The 9,521-nt window shown below is 61.8% G+C and overlaps 1 protein-coding gene across 1 annotated transcript; it reads right to left on the reverse strand.

Moving 5' to 3' along the window:
- Positions 1–1,585: 1,585 nt before the first annotated feature.
- On the reverse strand, positions 1,586–7,954 carry LOC119108252 (zinc finger protein jing homolog). Its single transcript, XM_037231831.1, has 6 exons — positions 7,929–7,954; positions 7,298–7,547; positions 4,423–4,549; positions 3,315–3,439; positions 2,344–2,411; positions 1,586–2,012 (listed from the first exon to the last, which is right to left on the reverse strand). Exons 1-6 carry the CDS (start codon positions 7,952–7,954, stop codon positions 1,871–1,873), a joined length of 738 nt encoding a protein of 245 aa, XP_037087726.1. The 3' UTR covers positions 1,586–1,870.
- Between the last annotated feature and the right edge of the window lie 1,567 nt (positions 7,955–9,521).

A 9,521-nucleotide genomic window follows, 5' to 3' on the forward strand; every position in this document is an offset into this window, starting at 1 on the left:
TCTCGGCCAGGGAGGGGAGGGGTGTCGGTCGGGGATGAAATGGGGGCACCACGATGGTGGCGCGGGAGGGGGGGGGGGACGTTCAGAGCGCCGAGACGATAGGGGGACTAGCTACGTTCTACTCTACACTAGGGGCTCCGTCAAGCCCTCCAGAGTCGGGGCCGCTCATTATCCGCCGCCGCTGAGATCATCGGTGAAGGAAAGCGGGGGGGGGGGGGGAGGGGGCATACTGGGAGGCATTACCCACCGATACGCGGAAGAAAAGTGTCGCGTGTCAGCGGATCAAGAGTGGTCAGGCAACTGGGCTATTCAAAATGAATTGAGAAGGTAGAAAACCAGACGGCTTACCAACGACAATTTTCCAGGTGTTACTACTTCAGACCAAGCAAGCGCCGTTAGAAGCAACAAAATCCCCAACATACGAAAATCACGTAAAGGTCTTGTTTGTAGAAACGCAACTTGAGGTAAGGATTTCTGACATACATTTTGGTAAAACCAATCAAAGGCAGTGGGAGCTGTACGCACCACAAAAGTGAAAGACGCGCGGAATCAGTGTGAGGTATTTCGTTGTCGATAGAATGTGAGGAAGAGGATAAACATGCACATGGGATGGGTGCGAGATGTGTGGATGTTGAAGGCGGGGCGCGGCGGACGCGTCCGTGTCCTGCAGTCCCGTGACAGGTGGCAGCGGTCGGACAGTGATCAGTTCGCTCCGGGATATCGCAGTCACTCGGCTTGAATCCATCAACCAGCCACCCATCCACGCACACACACACACACGGTTGGGCCAGCTATGACCGGAAGACAGTGGACATGGGGACACGGGCCAGCTGAACGCCGCCGCTCTGGCTGCCGGCGGCGCTCCTCCCCCCCCCCCCCCCCCCTCAGCTCTCCCGAGACCGATCCGCTCCCGGCTCAACTAAAACACAACAGCGTGCACACAGACAACTCAAACCTGCGGCGTGACAGACGCACTGCCAGACGCCCGGCAGGCAGACACGCACACACACACACGCACACGCACATACGCGCACGCACGCTCGCACGCACGCACACACGCGCGCTCGCGCACGCACGCGCGCTCGCGCACGCACGCGCACACGCATACACACAAGCACACGCACCCGCACGCGCGCACACGCACACACGCACGCGCACGCACACGTACGCGTACGCACGCGCACGCACGCACCTGTCACGCGCCGCGGAGTTATGGTTGACGCAGCCTGATGCGTATGGACTGATGGACTGACTAGGAGTGAGGCCTCGGTGCGCGACAGTAGTTCGCCGGCCCGCCGCCGCGCGGCGCCACCTGTCTGAGCGGAAGCGCCGCCGCCGTCGTGGCGCGCGCCGGCGGCGGTGTGCGCCACGCACGGACCGATTTGCGACGGAACAACACGAGATCGTCTGGCAGGTGACAGTGGGCGCAGCCGCGCCGACGCGACGTCCCGGGACAGCGCGAGATCGGACGCCGGCCTGCCGCGGCCGCCCGCCAATGGCACTCGGGGAGTTGGCAGTGTACGGGCAGTGACGGTATTGTACTACATGACAGTCTGCTTGTCGGCGTGCGCCTATGTACAAAACACTATAAAAATGGACTGGAGACGCCGTGCCTCCGATGCCGCCACGCGAGCGACCATCCTCTTCTACTGGCAGTGCAATTGCTGGTCACTCTCCTCCGGCCCACCGGGCAGCGCCCCTAGGCGGCCGGGGTGAAAAACACGTGATGGCCGGGACGCCCCGGCCGGCCGTGACGCCTCGCTCGCACAACATCGCTAAATTCCAACCATTTGTACTGAGGTCCGCTGGCGGCGGCGCACAGCTGCCTGGAGGGGGCTCGGTAATAGCGCCGGGGGCCGCCGGGGCGGGGCTAAGAGGTCTTGCGTTTGCGCCGGGTGGGCGGCTGCCCCACGGCGCGCGCCAGCCGCTCCCACACGCCGACCGGCAGCTGGCTGCAGGGCACGCGCCGGGTCGACCTGAAGGCGTGCGCCGGTATCCACTCGTCCTCCACACTGTCGGCAGAGTGGCGGGGTGGTCAGACCGAGCCAACAGTGTCGGTGGAGGGGCACCTGGCGCGGACTGAGGCGCGGAGATATAACTCAGGCTGAAAATAACGCAGCACGGCTACAATCTATTTGAACCTCCACAACATGTAGGTGTGCGCTTTCTGTAATTCAACGAACTAGCAATTCGGTATTGCAAAGCCCCATCCAACATGCATCGACTGAGTCTTGGTTACAACTAGTTCTAAGCGCAGAAACCATCAATGAAAACAAACAGTACCGGTCACGTGCGCGTGAATTCCACACAGAGCTCAAGGGAGGGACCGCAGAGACGACTTACACATCCGCCGGCTCCCAGTGCACCAGCACCTCCGGCTTGTTCGTGGTGAGGGTCCGGCGTGCTGTTACCTGTAACAGAGGGCAGCACGTCACATTCGGGACCGACGCCGACGGCGGAGCGCAGGGTGCGAACAGAGGGCAGCACCATCACACCCGGCGCCGATACCGACGGCGGAGGGCAAGTGCAAACAGAGGGCAGCGCTATCACACCGGGGGCCGATACCGACGGCGGAGGGCAGGGTGCAAACAGAGGGCAGCACCATCACAACCGGGGCCGATACCGACGGCGGAGGGCAAGGTGAGAACAGAGGGAAGCACCTCCAGTCACGCCCGCAACAGGACAGCACGGAAGGCTGACGACAGGAGAGGCACGGCAGAGTCAGCATGGCTGAACAGCAACGGGGTTACACATCTGATCAGCCAGGCGGAAACAGCAGACAGACGACGAAACAGGGCCGAGCTGGCGGCACAGGCCGCAGTGCAGGCGGCTCCGCGCGAGACGTCCACAGCAGCTGGCCAGGCAACGGCCCTGCGTGTCCCGCTGAACGTTGCTGGCTGACGCAGTGTGAGTGGTCCACCGGAGCGCGGCGTGAGCACACCATCCCGATGACAGCTTAGTGGCGTGGACCGGAGGCCTGGCGCGGCCTGTGACGCACTATCTGGCCCCACCCGCTGATCGGCTATGTCGTACAAATACCACCCCGTACTATCACGCCTTCCACGTCAGTGACTGCCAGCCAGTCCCCTGAGTGACACGCACGTCATGTCTGTTCCGCCGCCGGGTCTGGATGTTCGCCGCCAGCTCATTAGGTCATCGGAGCTGGCCTACCGGGATGACCGTTCACAAAAGCGTGAGAGATCTATCCACCGGCACCACCGTCGAGACCCAGTACAGGTGCGCGCCGAGCCTCGACACGTGCCCCGCCGGCGGAGCGGGTCAGAGGTCACTGGCCGTCCCCCGGGGTCACTGACCCTGGCCGTCAGCTGGACGGACCGGCTGGCGATGGCCGGCAGCCTGTCCAGCGCGCTGTCCGCCGACACCAGCTGGTACCGCAGCCGCTCCATGGCGCTCGGGTCACAGAAGTCGAAGATGCGAGCTGCCGGCACACGCAGAGGCCACGTCACGCCACATCACGTCACGTCACGACGCGTCGCGCTACGTCACGTCAGGTTAGATATCACAACGTTCAGCGGCAAACCACGCCACCATCGCGCATTAGCCGTGATGGCGGGACGAGCTTCCCGATCAGGGTGCACCGCTAAAGCTCTTAACAAAAAGACCGGCCGACGGAATACAACGAAACGGTTTTAAGACTGGAAGCCGAGGGCCGCTTAAGAGAGCGGAGTGGTAAAACCCAAACCGGAAAAATTCACGGCAAGCCGCGACAGGTACTGTTTGCACACGGTGATGTATGAGAACGGGGTTCGATTATCCGCGATGCCCGCCCTTCTTGCCAGGGTGAGAGGCAGGCGACGCCATACAGCCTCAGCAACTGAGTGTGTTGTAACGCTCCAATGACACACACACGCACGCACGCACACACACACACATGATGACGTAGGAGAGTGTCGTCAGGCATGCCAGGCTCAGGGACATGTTCAGGGACATCGATCCAGGTCGTCGCCCGTCAATATTGCAGGGGTTTCACATTGCGCACTATCGCTAAGTGCATAACGGCACACACTCTGTGCTAACTCCACCGCCCTGCCAACACCACGCCACACACCATACTCACGGTGTATCATATAACATTGATCAAACTCGGTCTGTCAAATGTCAAATGGACGCACAAAGTCAGGCTCATGACGGCCTTGGAGTGAAACTCAGGGGCGCACCAATGCGGCCAACACTCGGTCCAGGGTCGGGCTCTTCGCTGAGTTGAGTAAGAGAGGGCCGGAGCGATGTCCCCAGACCCGAGGCCTGCCCCAGAAGAGGGCGTCGCACGACGCCGAGGGGGCCGGCAGCCCCGAGCCGCCGGCCGCTGCCGCAGACCACTCGGCGCGCCGCTCACCGGAGTAGGGGTGCTGGTCGAGCTGGGCGCGCCGACCGCTGCCGCAGACCGCTCGGCGCGCCACTCACCGGAGTAGGGGTGCTGGTCGAGCTGGGCGCGCCGGCCGCTGCGGCGCGGCGTCTTCACGCTCGAGTCGGTCTTTTTCCCCGGCGCCGGCGGGTTGAAGTGGTGGTTTACGTGCCGCTCCAGCATCGACTGTGGTGGAGGGCGGGCTTTACTCAGAACTTCTCATCAGGGACTCCGGTCACAATCTCTGGTTATGGGCTCCGGTCATGGGTTCCGGTTATGGGCTCCGGTCATGGGCTCAGGTCATGGGCTCAGGTCATAGGATCAGGTCATGGGCTCAGGTCATGGGCTCAGGTCATGGGATCAGGTCATGGGTTCCGCTCATGGGCTCCGGTCATGGGCTCAGGTCATGGGTTCCGGTCATGGGCTCCGGTCATGGGCTCAGGTCATGGGTTCAGGTCATGGGATCAGGTCATGGGCTCAGGTCATGGGATCAGGTCATGGGCTCCAGTTATGAGCTCAGGTCGGGGCTGTGTTCAGGAGGTCAGGGCAGGTAGCGCCGGTCGGAAGACTCGTGTAGACTCAAGCATAACTGACACAGGCTTAAACACGGTCTCCATGAAGTTACTGACTGATCGGAAGGCAACATCGCATAACACCATGCCTAGCTATGCTGGCATGTACGTGAGCTATATACCTACATCACCAATATGCCAGATATCGTATACAATGTGTTATTCGTGTTTAGGTGAAATAGCCGACAAATCCCCTGCCGTCAGGCTACCAGCTGGCATGTCCGCCCCCCACCCCCACCCCCTGACAAAGATCGTTCGCCTCAGCTGATTGCCAAACCCGGCGGGTTCACCCGCCCCGTAACGCGACGGGTCGGGCGGACTGGTCTGGCAACGAGAGGCCAGAGCAGAACGGACAGACTGAGCCCACGCAGGGACAAACAGAAGAACACGCCATGCGGAGGGATCTACGCTTACAGGGGCCGAATAGTGACCATCCCGCCGGCGGGCACCAGAGACCCCACAGCTGGCACGTGGGAGAGAACACACCGCCCGGCACGACCACGAGCAAAGGTCAAAAGTTCAGACAAGCATATGACATGGCCCGGTTTCAGTTGGCTTTTCACATGGCCAGCAGCCGATCACGGCACGTCACTGCGCGCGTGCCGCGCGCAGTGACGTGCCAATATATATATATATATATATATATATATATATATATATATATATATATATATATTTAAGACAACGTAGCCGACCAAAAGACGACGGTGGACCGGAGGCCGACCAGAAGCACGCGGCGCTGGGCCGGCATCGCACTCGCGTCCCCAGGAGGACTCTGTCATCCTGCTATTTTCGTTTTGCGTCCAGTGAATGGGCCGCAGGGGCGTTGACGGCGCCGACTCCCCGGCCGGTGACGTCTGCGTGTCCGTAACTGGTGTCACACCCCGGTGCGGACGCCGATTGCAGTATGAATCATTAATAGGCGGCGGTGGCTGTCGGCTGGCGACGGCGTCTAACGTCACGTTGAGATGATGGCGACCGCTGCCGACCCGGGAGGCACTCCCGGGGTCGAGTACCTGGCGCGCGGCCGCCGGCCCCCGGCGCCGGTCTGCGGCGATCGAGCCGCGCCTCGGGGTGACGCGCCCCGTCCGCCGGTCAGCGGGCACGCCCACAACACGACACGCCCACAACACAGCTGCCGCGGTGTGGCGGCACGCGCTCCGTCAGCCGGCTCGCCGTCCAGACGAAGAGGCTGCGCCGAACGGACCTGGCCCATTTCCGGACGCGAGGAGTGTAGCTGCCACGGCAACCGTCTCCCCTCCCCCCCCCCCCCACACACACGCAATCACACATTCACTCATTCACAGCGCTGCTCGGGTGGCACTGTCCCGGTCAGTCATGGCAGGGGCAGGACGCCGACATACACGGCGGTTTGTACATTAACGAGGAGCCTCACTGGCGGTCTGGCTGTTGCGCTTCTTCCCAATCGTTCACAAGGCCGCGATGCTGATGTTCCAGAGTCGATCGGGATTCATGGACATACGACGCGGCCGGTCCAATGACAGAGGGCCGGGAGCTAAGAAAAGGCAATCATTGAGGGCTCTTTGCTGGCATGTTGTCGCTACGTGCCTCGCGTGTTCGGCGCTGTCTGCCGTTATTCTCACAAGCGTCTCCGACCACGTGATCATTCACGGAACACGCCCGGCCCGAACCTTCCCCAGGCAGCCCGCCTCCGGCACGGATAACGGTGGGGTCGCAGCGACAGCCCCCAGTCACCAGCGGGTGGGTGTCAGCCGCTGCGGGGGGGGGGGAGGGTCCGCGCGGGACTGCCAGGGGCGAAGGGCGGCGGGAGCAAACAGGCAGCGATACGACTTGGTATCAGATTAGTTATCGGTCGGCGGCAAGGTAATGCCAACTCATCTGCCTCAATCTACCGACAGCAAGGTGATTTTTAATGACAGAAGACAGCTGCCGCACACAAAAAGGCCACTTGCAGACAAGCCACCGATGATGTTGCGGAGCCCGTAGCTGAAGATGCAAACGCCATATGTTGTTTCCGAGCCTGGACTAACTGCCATTCGCCCAATCACTGTCACAAACTAGAAGATCGGGCAACCACAATTGTCTCCTTCCATACCAATACAATCCGATGCGGCATCACAAACGACTGCATCTGACACAGCACGGCACGGCCGTCGATTATAAGTGCCTCTCGCTGTCATCGTGCGACACAGCACGCCACCATACGGACGCCCAAAGCCAAAGTCCAACAAACGCCTCCCACCACGACCGACTTCCGCCGCCACACACCAACACAACATACTACAACGGCCGACCGCCAGCGTGACAGCACAGCACAGCACAGCACTCCGGACCTCTCCCATCCACAGCCCTCGCCGCGGAGCGGTGGACACCAGCTCACCTGCGAGGCGAACCGCTGCGAGCAGCCGTTGACGATGCAGCGGAATGGCTTGCTGCCGCCGTGCGTGAGCACGTGCCTCTCCAGCCAGGCGGCCGAGCCGGGCCGGTCGAACACCTTGCAGCCCTGCCAGAGGCAGCGGCGAGAGCGGCCGGCACCAGCACGCTGATCCTGCACATGGCACGTCTGTAGGTGGTCCAGCAGCTGCGTGGGCGAACTTAGCCGGTGGCCGCAGTCGCGCCAGCGGCAGCAGCTGAGCGCGCCGCCGGCGCCAGCGGCCGGCGTCGGCGCGTGCCGCGCCGGGAAGCGCAGCACGGGCGGCGCGACGCTGGCGCCGGCGCCGGCGCCGGCCGAGCCTGGTTCGCTCGGTGTGCCTGGCTCGCTGCAGCGCTCCTTGCCGAGGCCCGAGTCGACGCTGCTCGTCTCGCTCGGCGCGCGGCAGGCGGCTGAGGTGGTGGCGGCGGCCGCCGCCGCCTCGCCGCCGCCGCCGGGCGAGTGGAAGCCGTTGCGCTTCTTGAGCGAGCGAAGCGGCGTCGGGCCGCGCTCCGGCGGCGCAGGGCGGCTATCACAGTCGGCCAGCGGCGCCGGCTCGTCGTCGAGGTCGGCGCGCAGCTGCAGCACGGCGCGCTCGTGCGTCGCGCCACTCAGCTCCTTTTTCATGGTCCGGAACGCCTGCGCTGATATGTGCTTGATCTGTTTGCTGAAGTACTCGGTGATCTTCTCCTGGACGCGCGGCCGGCCGGCGGCCGGCGGCGGAGGAGGCAGTGGGGGCCGCTCACCGGGGGAGGACCGCCGGCGGCCGCTTTGCCGGTCGTCGGTCGGCGGCGGGCGCCGGCGGCGGCGGCGGCGAGGGCGGCGCACCTGCGGCGGGCGGCGCCGCGTCGGCCGGGCCCCGGCTGCGGCCGGCGGGGCGCGCCCACTCGGCGGTCGCCGGCTGGCTGGGGGGCATGGGCGGAGGGCGCGGCTCGCCGCCGTCCGAGCCGGCCGAGCAGCTGGAGAGCGGAGAGCTCGGCTCCAGCGAGGCAACGTCGCTCACGCAGCAGCTGCCCGTCGACGCTATCCCACTGAAACAAGACGCGGAGACGGCGCGTCAGCGGCGGCTGGCTCGCACGTGGGGATGGCAGCCCAGAAGCGGTCACGCGCGCCACGCAGCACGCCACGCGCACCGCGACGATACTGGCGTCGGTGGTAAGCGAAGTAGCGATCTGGCTTCGCGCCTGCCGCGGCCAACACTGAGCGGTTGCCGCATTTGATTGTGGGCGAGGGTTAAAGTTGAACAGGGCAGCCTTTTAACTGATACCGTGGGTGTGTCACAATCTCGAGCGATTTGCGAAGGTGTCGCTGCTATTGGACGTATTAACACGCGCACGGGTGGGGAGGATCAAATTGACCCCCCGAAGGTTTTTCCTGAATGGCTTCCGAACGGCGCGACGTAGCCGCCAAATCTTGCATAGCAGTAGACAATTGAATAGCGGATCGTTTAGCATCAAAATTTTGCGTGTACCTTGTAAGGTTACCGACCTATGGCAGGTCAAAGTCAGGCCATGGTTTCAGCGAAGGCAATTTTTAGTGAATCCTTCAATCTGATCTGACAACGGAGTGTTAGACAAAGCCACACATCTTTGAAATGCTTTCTTGGCAACACAGCAGTTGAATGAGCAAATTACATTGACCTAAGGTCAGGTATAACGGTCCCACCGAGGTCAAAACCAACCTGTTTTGTTACTCTAGCGCTTGCTGCATGGGATAGTTTCTGGTGCTCATTTCGAATTTATTGACAGCAGGGACCGCGTTATACATCTTCCATGAACTTCTTACAGGTCAGAATAGGTCACTGACCTGAAATGACCCAGGTCAACATTTTGTTTTAGGAACATACTGCCTAGCGTAATCTTAGTCACTTAGTTAAATGCCAAATTCAAAGCAATCTTGCATGATTTTGGTCACCTTGACCTTCAAAAGGTCAAAAAAGATCACTGACCCTGAATGAGCATGTAACCTTTTGCATAGAAACGGGTATCTAGGTTCTGGGGGCACTTTGGAAACCAACCTGGAATTTGACCTTGTTTGACCTTTTTTGACCCGAAGACCACGATCTAGCAACCTGAAACTTTGACTTAAGTGAGTTCACGTACACGTCAACGCACCTCGTAAATTTTGCGTTTCTAGCTTTCTTAGTTCCCGAGATTTCAGGGGCGTCAAATTGACCCCTCCCCACCCGAGCGAA

This window comes from Pollicipes pollicipes, unplaced genomic scaffold (genome assembly GCF_011947565.3).
Source record: "Pollicipes pollicipes isolate AB1234 unplaced genomic scaffold, Ppol_2.1 Scaffold_6686;HRSCAF=7923_pilon_pilon_pilon, whole genome shotgun sequence".
Lineage (NCBI taxonomy): Eukaryota > Metazoa > Arthropoda > Thecostraca > Pollicipedomorpha > Pollicipedidae > Pollicipes > Pollicipes pollicipes.